The sequence below is a fragment of the Electrona antarctica genome (genome assembly GCF_951216825.1).
Source record: "Electrona antarctica genome assembly, chromosome: 19".
NCBI lineage: Eukaryota > Metazoa > Chordata > Actinopteri > Myctophiformes > Myctophidae > Electrona > Electrona antarctica.
In genome coordinates this window covers 3,789,741-3,804,777 of record NC_136800.1, presented here as the reverse complement: position 1 = coordinate 3,804,777, position 15,037 = coordinate 3,789,741, and the positions used below count along the sequence as shown (strand labels likewise).

General features: G+C 39.6%; 1 protein-coding gene across 50 annotated transcripts in view; it reads left to right on the top strand.

Moving 5' to 3' along the window:
• obscnb (obscurin, cytoskeletal calmodulin and titin-interacting RhoGEF b) overlaps positions 1 to 4,727 on the top strand; it is a 123,979-nt gene extending 119,252 nt beyond the window's left edge. For 35 of the 50 annotated variants that reach the window (XM_079530096.1, XM_079530081.1, XM_079530091.1 and 32 more), the window contains one exon: positions 1,924 to 4,726. In XM_079530096.1, coding sequence (XP_079386222.1) covers positions 1,924 to 3,037 — 1,114 coding nt within the window. In that variant the 3' untranslated portion in view covers positions 3,038 to 4,726. Of the gene's footprint in view, positions 1 to 1,923 lie in introns of all 50 variants that reach the window. The other 15 variants (XM_079530115.1, XM_079530114.1, XM_079530112.1 and 12 more) reach the window with 3 other exon arrangements.
• The last annotated feature ends 10,310 nt before the right edge of the window (positions 4,728 to 15,037 follow it).

Genomic DNA, 15,037 nt, shown 5'->3' with positions numbered 1-15,037 from the left:
CGAGAATTGCATTAAAGGTGTGAGCTCAGCCTTACAGGCAACACACATTAGTATGGTTCCAGGTGGCAATTTGCAGTGTGTGTGTGTGTCTCTTTCCCCGTGGCCCCATGTGCAGTGTGCATGCTCATGTAGAATGTGAACCCTCAGTGTGAAGGGCTCCACAGCACGAACAAGATGAAAGGGTAGGCCTTTGTCTCCATGCTGCTGCATACTTCATAGTACTTTAGTCTTAAATGCTGTGTTATGAGGTACAGTTACTATATAGACCAGGGGTTCTCAACCCGTGGGTCGCGACCCCTCGGGGGGTCGGCAAATTATTTTAGGGGGTCCCCAAATTATTTTCAAAAGAAAAAAATAAATACATTTTATTTTCACGATTTTTCAAAAATAGCAGACCTACAAGCTCATAGCGCGCCACTCGGTGGCGCGCTATGGAAGCAATGTAATTTTGTTCAGCTGTGCACTTTGAATGAAAATAACGTTAACCTTGACTTTGAACTACGTATGACGATCACGTTTTTTTGCTCCCGATAAGATTCAGATAATTTGGTTTTGATCATCGATATTTATATTTTATAGAACACGTTTATGCCATATCACAATACGGTAGTACAATATTAAAAATCACTAATATCTTCTAATATCATGATATGGATATAATATTGATACTAAGGATGTCCCGATCACGTTTTTTTGGCTCCCGATCCGATTCCGATCATTTGAAAATGCGGTGATCGGCCCCGATTTCACATCCCTACTTTGAACCTTGATCCAATGTCGGTGTACATTATACCATTGCTGTTGTGTGGCAGGAACTCGCCTGCTGTAATCGGAGAAAGACCCCATTTTCCAATTGTCTTACTTTGAACCCAGGCGTTCTCCAAGCGGTGTGCCGAGTACTGTGAGATAAGCCCGGTGTGCTCTAGAACAGGGGTGGGCAACTTTGACGATGGAGAGGGCCATTATATTTCCCCACTCACTCCAGAGGGCCACACTGGCATTGCATAGTTCTGTCTTAGCAAAAAAAAGCCGATCTACAAGCTCAAAAAGCGTAATACTGTGACACGTTTTGACTCTTTTGAGCTTGTAGATCAGCTATTTTTTGCTATATTTGAATTGAAATCCCGAATAGATTTTTGCTATTCTTGAATTGGTATGCTGAAGAGTTAAATTTGTATTTAATTTCAAATGCCTTTAATTATTTATGCTAACTTTATGAACTAAATACAAATTCATTGGACATGAAAAAGACAATACAATTGTAATGCTAGTCAGTAAGCCCCTAATTTATAGACTAATGTAATTACAGCGAGTCATGTTTGCATGTTTGGAATTGTAACAGCTGAAATCGATAATATATCAGTATTCTGATATTAACCTGAGGGCCGCATTAAGTGAAGGCCCCCGGGCCGCCAGTGGCCCATGTTTGTTCTAGAACTTTGAGACAACCACTTGAGTATTTCTAATACTTTCACTTCTACTTCACTACATTTTGGATCCATATATTGTACTTTTACTCCACTACATTTATTTGTTACTAGTTACTTTGTAGATTGTGATTATTATTCCAAAGCATACATTAACCGCTTCAGCCCTATATACATTTTGGCTATTTAAGATTGTTAAACAGTTGAAGATTTTAAATGAGACATTCTGCATAATGAGTACTTTTAATTTTGGTACTTTAAGTACATTTTGAGGCCAATATTTTTACTCGGTTACATTTTGAAATCTGGACTTCTTACTTAAACGGAGTATTTCTATAATATTGCAATATTGATACTTTACTTTACTTTTTCCCACCACTGCATAATTAAGCTCTTCATAACCCTAACGATTACCACCTCTAATAGCTCCTATATAATCCCATCATCTCCCTCATCTCTCTCTCTCTCTCTCTCTCTCTCTCTCTCTCTGGTCCAGTGAGGAGACCATAACCACGGTGGTGAAGAACCAGCGCATGAGGAGGCACAAGTCCCCGTACCGCTCGGAGACCTCCACCCCAGAGCCCGCCACCGCGGGGGCCAGCAGGCAGAGGAGGCCGCCCCCTGCCTCCAGGAAGACCACCATCCCTACCCTGTACGTCACCCAGGCTCAGGGTGGCGGCGGCGGTGCCGAGGCCAGGCCGATGGAGTGCATGAAGCAGCGGTGGGTGGAGGTGGAGGAGATCATCGAGTACAAGGTGAACCGCTCCCCAAGGCTGTCCAGGAGGAGAGGCGTCTCTCCCGCGGGCTCGGAGAGGTCCACCACCTCGTCCGGCGTCAGGCCCAGAAGGCCTCACCCCGAGAACCCCAACGCCAACAACTCCAACAACAAGCTGGTGGAGCAGGGAGACGTGAGCGGCCAGTCGCTGGCCGCCTGGGGAGACCAAGGGAACCATCAGGAATCCGGAATCGGCGGAGAGGCCTACGAGGTGTCCTCTGCCTTGACCCCGGACGGAGGGGCCGACGACGACGTCGACCTGGACGACGGCGCGACCGTCGTCCTGGAGTCGGACGGCGAAGAAGACCTCGAAAACGGCCAACTCGCACAGCCGGAGCCCCAGATCCTGACGCGGGGCAGCCACGTTCTGACCCTGGAGGACTTGGAAGATTACGTTCCCCGGGAAGGCGAGACCTACGGGTGTTCCGACGCCCCTGCGGAGAAGCCCTGCGAGATCGCCGTGCTCCAGAGGGAGATCGGCGGCTCCAGCGTCGGCCAACCGGTGCTGCTCAACGTCGGGCGCCCCACAGCGTCGCTCCCCAGGCAGAGGCCCGGCCTCTTCGCCCGCTTCAGGGAGCATTTCTCCGGCAGCCTCTTCTCATCCGCTGTGCCTCAGGCTGGCGCTGGATCCCCGTCCAGGAGAGAGAGAGACGTCCCCATCCAAGTGAGCCATGCCAAGCTGGAGGTCAAGCCTTCATATTGTTCAGAGGTGCAGAGAGTGGAAGGTGGACAGCAAAGCTACAAAACCAAGGTGTCAACCCACACATATGGCTACACGTCGGTGGGCAGCCCTGTCACTCTTCAGATAAGCAAGAATCGGCACAATAACGAATAGCTTTTCGAATAAGCCCAAGGCAATAATGATTTGGTACATAACCCTTTTAGTCTTAAATGGGAACATTTATACTTAAATGTTACAAAGCATATTCTAACCGTAATGTTATGGCAGATCATTCCATTTTGAAGTAACGCATCAGAAACCGTGATAGGCCCATGACATGAGTCCGTTTCCTCCGACAATGTGGCAGGACAGACAAAAACCCCAAAAATATAAAGTTTTTTTCTGAAATAGAAGTCACTCTCTAAGCAGTATTCAGGTGTATGTTGCCCTGTTACGAATACTGTACCACATATGTAGCCTGGGTTCCAGCCTGCTTCGCGGCGTTCCGTTGTGGCGAGTGACAAAACAAATTGACGGAGTGCAGCGAAGCAGGCTGGAACCCAGCCTACCACGTATGTATAATTACAATGTATTATTTACTGTTGGAAGGAGGACACCATTATGTGAGACTGCAATTTGACTGTTTCACTGCCCATTTTGACAGATGCTCTGAATTTCAAATATTTTGGTTTGACAGCAAAAACAGTGTCCCATGTCTTGTCTATGAAATACAGTAAAAGCTTCAAAGCCACTTTAAATCGTGGTATACGCCTACACCTCATGAGTTGAGAACAGTTGAAACCTGAAACGTCATCGTGTTCATGTCCAGGTTCTATTGAAGTGTTGTTTTCCAATTTAGTGAACTGTGCAAAGCCAAATGGATGAGAATATTGCACTAAATGTAGCTAATTATTACTAATGTTTTGACAAGCCGTCTTTATGAATGTGTTTCAAGAAGACATTGGTCATTGAAATAATCTTAATGGAGCTACAATGAGTGTGCAGTAAGTATATATACTTTCCTATTTGAATCGTCCTGCCAGTACCAGGCCAGCACCTCACTATACTGTACTCCTACCTGTTCAGCATGTACTGTACACATGGAAATACGTAGAACACAAACACTAACTTCTGCAAACCCAAGAACATCAGCTGGTTGTTACAGTTATATTGTGATGCATTTGACTGGTGTGAGGAAGTTCAATAAAAGGACATTTAGGTCTCTATATTCGTTCATGCTAAACCCCTTATCCCGTAATTTTTTTTTTTACTATTTTGAAAAACATTGTTGAATAGTTAAAGTAGCCAATCTACAAGCTCACAACGTGTTGATGTAGACCGGCTAGTTGAACTATTAAAATATGTTTTTTTTAAAATAATAAAATACTTACTTAAATCAGTGGTTCCCAAAGTGGGGTCCGGGGACCCCCAGGGCTCCTTGAGGGAGTTCCAGGGGGTCCCCAGCTAAATGATAGTTAGGAACCAAATGTACCCTTATGGGTCTGTAACTCTGAGAGTGTACAAATGGAAGGTTCCATTTGTACACTCTCAGAGTTAAATTAACATTGAGTTTACAATATAAATTGGGGTCCCAGAGATAGAAATGCCATTAAATCCCCATTTACGCCTACACCATGACACCTCTGTCGCCTAATTCAGGTCAAACTGGGGGGGTCCTTGAAATTAAACTGTTTGAGAATCACTGCTAGAGCCGTAAAAATCTTCTCTTATAGGGGTCCCTGGCATGTATTTTCAAATGGGGGTATGTGGGCTCATTAGTGTCAATTTGGGGGTCCTTGACATGAAAAAAGTTTGGGAACCACTGACTTAAATTATGTTGTCCAGTGGCGTTTCACTACAGCTCTGATTTAAGCAATATTACACGAGAGGGTGTGGGTTAACGTGATTATTGCCACTTCAGTGATGCGGTAAGGAAGGAACGAGACGACTCGTCTCGTTCCTTCCTTACCGCATCACTGAAGTGGCAATAATCACGTTAACCCACACCCTCTCGTGTAATATTGCAATTATACCACAGTTACCCTTAAAACTAAGAGAATCGCTGAAAAATATATATTTTTTAATGACAGATGTAGTCACTACGACCACAAATGTCCCAAGAAACTTGCTAGCCTAGCCACCGAGTTTGCTAGCGCTCTGGGAGAACAGAGCAGCTGAATTCTTTGTTTTGATTAGGTGGTGAATGGTGCTGGTTTAACCCACGGCTAGAAGGCTGTTTCAACCAATCAGATTGCTTCCTCGAAACGACCTGTGGTATAATGTTGCTTATCCACTGATGGGCACCTACAAGCTGCTCAGAGTTGATATTTACATTTCTACATAATGTACATGCTAGATCTATTTCACAACAGAGCCTGCAATGTACAATTTATTTCATCAATCGGTGTGCATGCAAGGAAAATAATTTTACTCCAGCTCACTTTGCACTGAAAATGTTACAATTGACATGTTATTTCTTAGACATTTTAATGTCTTTTAGTTCAGTGCAATGTCCAAGAAACTCGCCTTCAAATAATCAGAAATGGAAGATATATTTGTGACCGCATGACATTTATTAGCTTTTTGAAAAGCTGATGTTAGTATCCATTAAAGATCTTATTCAATTATGCAATGAAACATTTGTTTGAAGTTATACACAGTTGATACAAAGTTATATTTGGTCTGAGTACTTGAGTTAATAGCATTTACTAACTTATACTGTATTTTGCTAGCTTTAAAAAATGTGATTGCTTTTCAAAGATGTTTTGTTTTTTTCTTGGTTGTTTTTGACATGTCTTATTGAATTACATGAATAACTATGTAATAATTTCAGTTTCAAGCACTGATGATAGGTTTTATTTGATTTTATTTGGCTGTACTGTACATGTTTAGTTCTTGGAAAGACATGTTACTCAAGCATTGAATCTGAATAAAATTAATGAACTGCAAATTTACTGAAATGTGTCTTTTTTAACCTGAATGGGCTCTGTGAATCGAGGTTAAACAGATCTATAACCTTCATTATAGATATCTATCATTGCAATGAATAGAAATCTTATCTATCAGTGTAATCTAGTAAAAGATATTGTAAATAGATAATAATAGTAATATTACAATAGTTTGTGCTATTGGGAACCACATTTGTACACTCAGAGTTAAAATTAACATTGATTTTACAATAAAAAATGTGGGGTCCCAGAGTTAATGGTTTATGTCTTCCAAAACCATGAACTATAGCATGTCGTTTTTTCATGATTTTCATTTATTTTAATCATGAAAAAAGACAGACTATAGTCTGTCAAATGGAACCATTTGTACGCTCTCAGAGTTACAGACCAATAAGGGTCCATTTGGTTCCAAACCATAATTTAGCTGGGGACCCCCCGGAACTCGCTCAGGGACCCCTGGGGGTCTCTGCCTCCCTGGACCCCACTTTGGGAACTACTATAGAGCATGTTCACATGGTATAGATTTGTATATAGACATTAGACAGTATACAATACCATAAACAATATTCATACAGATTCATATAGATTTGTATATAGACATTAGACAGTATACAATACCTTAACAATATTCATACAGACGTAGCATGTCTGAAACCCATAACTATGTAGTTATTTGAACTGAGGAAGGTGTTTTCTGAAGGTGTCTATATAATAATAATAATACAGTTTGTCTCCACCCCTGAAGATAAAATCATAACAGTGGACACAAAACGGTTGTCCTGTGCAGGCTAGTTAGGGTGAATAAAAAGTACCGTTACAATGTCCCAGCTTTCTAATAGTCGATCCCAGTGGCAGCGGTGGCCGAACGGATAGCGGCGCGGTCTAGATACCGGAAGGTTCCCAGTTCGAATCAGCCGTCCAACACGTTAAAATTACCACCGCTGAAATGCCCTTGAACAAGGCATCAACCACTACGATGAAATGTGTTCTATGAGCAGGGCCTGGCTGGAAACAAGTTCTTGAGCTTAGCCCAGATACCCTGGGTAAATATAGATTTCATTTCATTTCATTTCATTTCATAATCCCCCCCAATCATCACAAAGGCAACACAGGAATATGCAACGAGTGCAGCACAATCAAACAGCTGTCAGTGAGACATAACAGCTACATGTAAAAATCTCTCTCTCTCTCTCTCTCTGTTTAAAAGCACAGGTAAAAATCTCTCTCTCTCTCTGCTGTTACCTCGAAAATACAACGGTTACGGGGCGACTTGTCCGGACTTTTGGGGCGACTTCTCCGGACTTTTGGGGGCAACTTCTCCGGGCTTTGGGGCGACCGATCTTCCCGTTGGGGCGACCGATCTTCGCCGCTTGGGGCGAGTTGGAAAAGGGGCGAGCCGTCTCGTATTCGTTCTTAAAAGGCCGAATAGATAATGACAGAAGAGCCAGCGACTTGTTTCCATTGTGGTTCATAAACATTCGAACGTCTAGAGATAAACAACAGCAAAAGAAACAATAGACAAATCTCCTGTTATTTTATTTTTTGTATTTTATTTTTGTATCAATGTTGTACTCAAAGGGAACAGCAGACTGCATTGTGGCAGGTAGCAAGTAGATCAGTGACTTAGCACACTGGCTGCAAGATCTGGAGATTGTGGGTTCAAACCCCACTCAAATCTTTACTTGCCAAAATCTACCATTGACCCCCATTCTGAATTTCTCAAATTTAAAAGCACTATATTTCTAAAACTATGAAACATTTCAAAGATTCCTTTTCAGGCAAACATGTCCACCGTAAGATGAACCTAAATACGTTTGAATGGGGTTTCTAGGTGTAAGTATGTAGGACTAGTAGCATGCCAAAGTTTGTGCTATTGCCATTGAGAATGCATTGGGCGTTTAAGTTAAATAACTCAGAAACTACAAAACATTTCAAAGTAAAAAGTTCCAGCATGTGTCTCCACAGTAAGCTGAATTATAAATAGTGTGAATGGAGTTTCTAGGTGAAAGTGATTTTTTGACGTGCCACTATCTGCCATTGAGCCTCATTATAAATTTCTCAAATTTGAAAGCACTATATTTCTAAAACTATGAAACATTTCAAAGATTCCTTTTCAGGCAAACATGTCCACCGTAAGATGAACCTAAATAGGTTTGAATGGGGTTTCTAGGAGTAAGTATGTAGGACTAGTAGCATGCCAACGTTTGTGCTATTGCCATTGAGAATGCATTGGGCGTTTAAGTTAAATAACTCAGAAACTACAAAACATTTCAAAGTAAAAGGTTCCAGCATGTGTCTCCACAGTAAGCTGAATTATAAAACGTGTGAATGGAGTTTCTAGTTGAAAGTGATTTTTTGACGTGCCACTATCTGCCATTATACATTTCTCACATTTAAATCACTATATTTCTAAAACTATGAAACATTTCAAAGATTCCTTTTCAGGCAAACATGTCCACCGTAAGATGAACCTAAATAGGTTTGAATGGGGATTCTAGGTGTAAGTATAGGACTAGTAGCATGCCAAAGTTATAATTTTTTTCGGACGGAATACTATAGCATGTCGTTTTTCGTGATTTTGGACTATTTGAAAAAAATATGAAAATCATTAAAAAACGACATACTATAGTCCATGGTTTGGGACGGCATAATATATTTTGTCATATTTTCGGGACAATATGTCAGAGCCAGGACTTGAACCTGCAGCCTCCTGATTCCCAGGCAGGCTCTGTACCCAGTGAGCTACTGTGCATGCTGTTCTTAAAAGGCAGAATAGATAATGACAGTAGAGCCTAGAGATAAACAACAGCAAAAGAAACAATAGACAAATCTCCTGTTATTTTATTTTTTGTATTTTATTTTTGTATCAATGTTGTACTCAAAGGGAACAGTAGACTGTGTTGTGGCAGGTAGCAAGTAGATCAGTGACTTAGCACACTGGCTGCATGATCTGGCCATTGTGGGTTCAAACCCCACTCAAATCTTTACTTGCCAAAATGTGCCATTGACCCCCATTCTGAATTTCTCAAATTTAAAAGCACTATATTTCTAAAACGATGAAACATTTCAAAGGTTCCTTTTCAGGCAAACATGTCCACCGTAAGATGAACCTAAATAGGTTTGAATGGGGTTTCTAGGTGTAAGTATGTAGGACTAGTAGCATGCCAAAGTTTGTGCTATTGCCATTGGGAATGCATTGGGCGTTTAAGTTAAATAACTCAGAAACTACAAAACATTTCAAAGTAAAAAGTTCCAGCATGTGTCTCCACAGAAAGCTGAATTATAAAAAGTGTGAATGGAGTTTCTAGGTGAAAGTGCTTTTTTGACGTGCCAATATCTGCCATTGAGCCCCATTGTAAATGTCTCAAATTTGAAAGCACTATATTTCTAAAACGATGAAACATTTCAAAGATTCCTTTTCAGGCAAACATGTCCACCGTAAGATGAACCTAAATAGGTTTGAATGAGGTTTTTAGGTGTAAGTATGTAGGACTAGTAGCATGCCAAAGTTTGTGCTATTGCCATTGGGAATGCATTGGGCGTTTAACTTAAATAACTCAGAAACTACAAAACATTTCAAAGTAAAAAGTTCCAGCATGTGTCTCCACAGTAAGCTGAATTATAAAACGTGTGAATGGAGTTTCTAGGTGAAAGTGATTTTTTGACGTGCCACTATGCCATTATAAATTTCTCAAATTTAAAGCACTATATTTCTAAAACTATGAAACATTTCAAAGATTCCTTTTCAGGCAAACATGTCCACCGTAAGATGAACCTAAATAGGTTTGAATGGGGATTCTATGTGTAAGTATGTAGGACTAGTAGCATGCCAAAGTTATAATTATTTTCGGACGGCATACTATAAGCATGTCGTGATTTTGGACTATTTGAAAAAAAGATGAAAATCATGAAAAAACGACATACTATAGTTCATGGTTTCGGACGGCATACTATAGCATGTCGTTTTTCGTGATTTTGGACTATTTGAAAAAAATGTGAAAATCATGAAAAAACGACATACTATAGTCCATGGTTTGGGTCGGCATAATATATTTTGTCATATTTTCATGATTTTGGGACGCTATATCAGAGCCAGGACTTGAACCTGCAGCCTCCTGAATCCCAGGCTGGCTCTGTACCCAGTGAGCCACTGTGCATGCTGTTCTTAAAAGGCCGAATAGATAATGACAGAAGAGCCAGAGACTTGTTTCCATTGTGGTTCATAAACATTCAAACGTCTAGAGATAAACAACAGCAAAAGAAACAATAGACAAATCTCCTGTTATTTTATTTTTTGTATTTTATTTTTGTATCAATGTTGTACTGAAAGGGAACAGCAGACTGTGTTGTGGCAGGTAGCAAGTAGATCAGTGACTTAGCACACTGGCTGTATGATCTGGAGATTGTGGGTTCAAACCCCACTCAAATCTTTACTTGCCAAAATCTGCCATTGACCCCCATTCTGAATTTCTCAAATTTAAAAGCACTATATTTCTAAAACTATGAAACATTTCAAAGATTCCTTTTCAGGCAAACATGTCCACCCTAAGATGACCCTAAATAGGTTTGAATGGGGTTTCTAGGTGTAAGTATGTAGGACTAGTACCATGCCAAAGTTTGTGCTATTGCCATTGGGAATGCATTGGGCATTTAAGTTAAATAACTCAGAAACTACAAAACATTTCAAAGTAAAAAGTTCCAGCATGTGTTTCCACAGAAAGCTGAATTATAAAAAGTGTGAATGGAGTTTCTAGGTGAAAGTGCTTTTTTGACGTGCCAATATCTGCCATTGAGCCCCATTGTAAATGTCTCAAATTTGAAAGCACTATATTTCTAAAACGATGAAACATTTCAAAGATTCCTTTTCAGGCAAACATGTCCACCGTAAGATGAACCTAAATAGGTTTGAATGGAGTTTCTAGGTGTAAGTATGTAGGACTAGTAGCATGCCAAAGTTTGTGCTATTGCCATTGGGAATGCATTGGGCGTTTAACTTAAAAAACTCAGAAACTACAAAACATTTCAAAGTAAAAAGTTCCAGCATGTGTCTCCACAGTAAGCTGAATTATAAAACGTGTGAATGGAGTTTCTAGGTGAAAGTGATTTTTTTACGTGCCACTATGCCATTATAAATTTCTCACATTTAAAGCACTATATTTCTCAAACTATGAAACATTTCAAAGATTCCTTTTCAGGCAAACATGTCCACCGTAAGATGAACCTAAATAGGTTTGAATGGGGATTCTAGGTGTAAGTATGTAGGACTAGTAGCATGCCAAAGTTATAATTATTTTCGGACGGCATACTATAGCATGTCGTTTTTCGTGATTTTGGACTATTTGAAAAAAAGATGAAAATCATGAAAAAACGACATACTATAGTTCATGGTTTCGGACGAAATACTATAGCATGTCGTTTTTCATGATTTTAGAGGATTTGAAAAAAAGATGAAAATCATGAAAAAACGACATACTATAGTCCATGGTTTGGGACGGCATAATATATTTTGTCATATTTTCATGATTTTGGGACACTATGTCAGAGCCAGGACTTGAACCTGCAGCCTCCTGATTCCCAGGCAGGCTCTGTACCCAGTGAGCCACTGTGCATGCTGTTCTTAAAAGGCCGAATAGATAATGACAGAAGAGCCAGAGACTTGTTTCCATTGTGGTTCATAAACATTCAAACGTCTAGAGATAAACAACAGCAAAAGAAACAATAGACAAATCTCCTGTTATTTTATTTTTTGTATTTTATTTTTGTATCAATGTTGTACTCAAAGGGAACAGCAGACTGTGTTGTGGCAGGTAGCAAGTAGCACACTGGCTGCATGATCTGGAGATTGTGGGTTCAAACCCCACTCAAATCTTTACTTGCCAAAATCTGCCATTGACCCCCATTCTGAATTTCTCAAATTTAAAAGCACTATATTTCTAAAACTATGAAACATTTCAAAGATTCCTTTTCAGGCAAACATGTCCACCCTAAGATGACCCTAAATAGGTTTGAATGGGGTTTCTAGGTGTAAGTATGTAGGACTAGTAGCATGCCAAAGTTTGTGCTATTGCCATTGGGAATGCATTGGGCGTTTAAGTTAAATAACTCAGAAACTACAAAACATTTCAAAGTAAAAAGTTCCAGCATGTGTTTCCACAGAAAGCTGAATTATAAAAAGTGTGAATGGAGTTTCTAGGTGAAAGTGCTTTTTTGACGTGCCAATATCTGCCATTGAGCCCCATTGTAAATGTCTCAAATTTGAAAGCACTATATTTCTAAAACGATGAAACATTTCAAAGATTCCTTTTCAGGCAAACATGTCCACCGTAAGATGAACCTAAAAAGGTTTGAATGGGGTTTCTAGGTGTAAGTATGTAGGACTAGTAGCATGCCAAAGTTTGTGCTATTGCCATTGGGAATGCATTGGGCGTTTAACTTAAATAACTCAGAAACTACAAAACATTTCAAAGTAAAAAGTCCCAGCATGTGTTTCCACAGAAAGCTGAATTATAAAAAGTGTGAATGGAGTTTCTAGGTGAAAGTGCTTTTTTGACGTGCCAATATCTGCCATTGAGCCCCATTGTAAATGTCTCAAATTTGAAAGCACTATATTTCCAAAAATGATGAAACATTTCAAAGATTCCTTTTCAGGCAAACATGTCCACCGTAAGATGAACCTAAATAGGTTTGAATGGGGTTTCTAGGTGTAAGTATGTAGGACTAGTAGCATGCCAAAGTTTGTGCTATTGCCATTGGGAATGCATTGGGCGTTTAACTTAAATAACTCAGAAACTACAAAACATTTCAAAGTAAAAAGTCCCAGCATGTGTTTCCACAGAAAGCTGAATTATAAAAAGTGTGAATGGAGTTTCTAGGTGAAAGTGATTTTTTGACGTGCCAATATCTGCCATTGAGCCCCATTGTAAATGTCTCAAATTTGAAAGCACTATATTTCTAAAACGATGAAACATTTCAAAGATTCCTTTTCAGGCAAACATGTCCACCGTAAGATGAACCTAAATAGGTTTGAATGGGGTTTCTAGGTGTAAGTATGTAGGACTAGTAGCATGCCAAAGTTTGTGCTATTGCCATTGGGAATGCATTGGGCGTTTAACTTAAATAACTCAGAAACTACAAAACATTTCAAAGTAAAAAGTCCCAGCATGTGTTTCCACAGAAAGCTGAATTATAAAAAGTGTGAATGGAGTTTCTAGGTGAAAGTGCTTTTTTGACGTGCCAATATCTGCCATTGAGCCCCATTGTAAATGTCTCAAATTTGAAAGCACTATATTTCTAAAACGATGAAACATTTCAAAGATTCCTTTCCAGGCAAACATGTCCACCGTAAGATGAACCTAAATAGGTTTGAATGGGGTTTCTAGGTGTAAGTATGTAGGACTAGTAGCATGCCAAAGTTTGTGCTATTGCCATTGGGAATGCATTGGGCGTTTAACTTAAATAACTCAGAAACTACAAAACATTTCAAAGTAAAATGTCCCAGCATGTGTTTCCACAGAAAGCTGAATTATAAAAAGTGTGAATGGAGTTTCTAGGTGAAAGTGCTTTTTTGACGTGCCAATATCTGCCATTGAGCCCCATTGTAAATGTCTCAAATTTGAAAGCACTATATTTCTAAAACGATGAAACATTTCAAAGATTCCTTTTCAGGCAAACATGTCCACCGTAAGATGAACCTAAATAGGTTTGAATGGGGTTTCTAGGTGTAAGTATGTAGGACTAGTAGCATGCCAAAGTTTGTGCTATTGCCATTGGGAATGCATTGGGCGTTTAACTTAAATAACTCAGAAACTACAAAACATTTCAAAGTAAAACGTTCCAGCATGTGTCTCCACAGTAAGCTGAATTATAAAACGTGTGAATGGAGTTTCTAGGTGAAAGTGATTTTTTGACGTGCCACTATGCCATTATAAATTTCTCAAATTTAAAGCACTATATTTCTAAAACGATGAAACATTTCAAAGATTCCTTTTCAGGCAAACATGTCCACCGTAAGATGAACCTAAATAGGTTTGAATGGGGATTCTAGGTGTAAGTATGTAGGACTAGTAGCATGCCAAAGTTATAATTCTTTTCGGACGGCATACTATAGCATGTCGTTTTTCGTGATTTTGGACTATTTGAAAAAAAGATGAAAATCATGAAAAAACGACATACTATAGTTCATGGTTTCGGACGAAATACTATAGCATGTCGTTTTTCATGATTTTAGAGGATTTGAAAAAAAGATGAAAATCATGAAAAAACGACATAAAAAAATGTCGTCCATGGTTTGGGACGGCATAATATATTTTGTCATATTTTCATGATTTTGGGACACTATGTCAGAGCCAGGACTTGAACCTGCAGCCTCCTGATTCCCAGGCAGGCTCTGTACCCAGTGAGCCACTGTGCATGCTGTTCTTAAAAGGCCGAATAGATAATGACAGAAGAGCCAGAGACTTGTTTCCATTGTGGTTCATAAACATTCAAACGTCTAGAGATAAACAACAGCAAAAGAAACAATAGACAAATCTCCTGTTATTTTATTTTTTGTATTTTATTTTTGTATCAATGTTGTACTCAAAGGGAACAGCAGACTGTGTTGTGGCAGGTAGCAAGTAGATCAGTGACTTAGCACATTGCCTGCATGATCTGGAGATTGTGGGTTCAAACCCCACTCAAATCTTTACTTGCCAAAATCTGCCATTGACCCCCATTCTGAATTTCTCAAATTTAAAAGCACTATATTTCTAAAACTATGAAACATTTCAAAGATTCCTTGTCAGGCAAACATGTCCACTGTAAGATGAACCTGAATAGGTTTAAATGGGGTTTCTAGGTGTAAGTATGTAGGACTAGTAGCATGCCAAAGTTTGTGCTATTGCCATTGGGAATGCATTGGGCGTTTAAGTTAAATAACTCAGAAACTACAAAACATTTCAAAGTAAAAAGTTCCAGCATGTGTCTCCACAGAAAGCTGAATTATAAAAAGTGTGAATGGAGTTTCTAGGTGAAAGTGCTTTTTTGACGTGCCAATATCTGCCATTGAGCCCCATTGTAAATGTCTCAAATTTGAAAGCACTATATTTCTAAAACGATGAAACATTTCAAAGATTCCTTTTCAGGCAAACATGTCCACCGTAAGATGAACCTAAATAGGTTTGAATGGGGTTTCTAGGTGTAAGTATGTAGGACTAGTAGCATGCCAAAGTTTGTGCTATTGCCATTG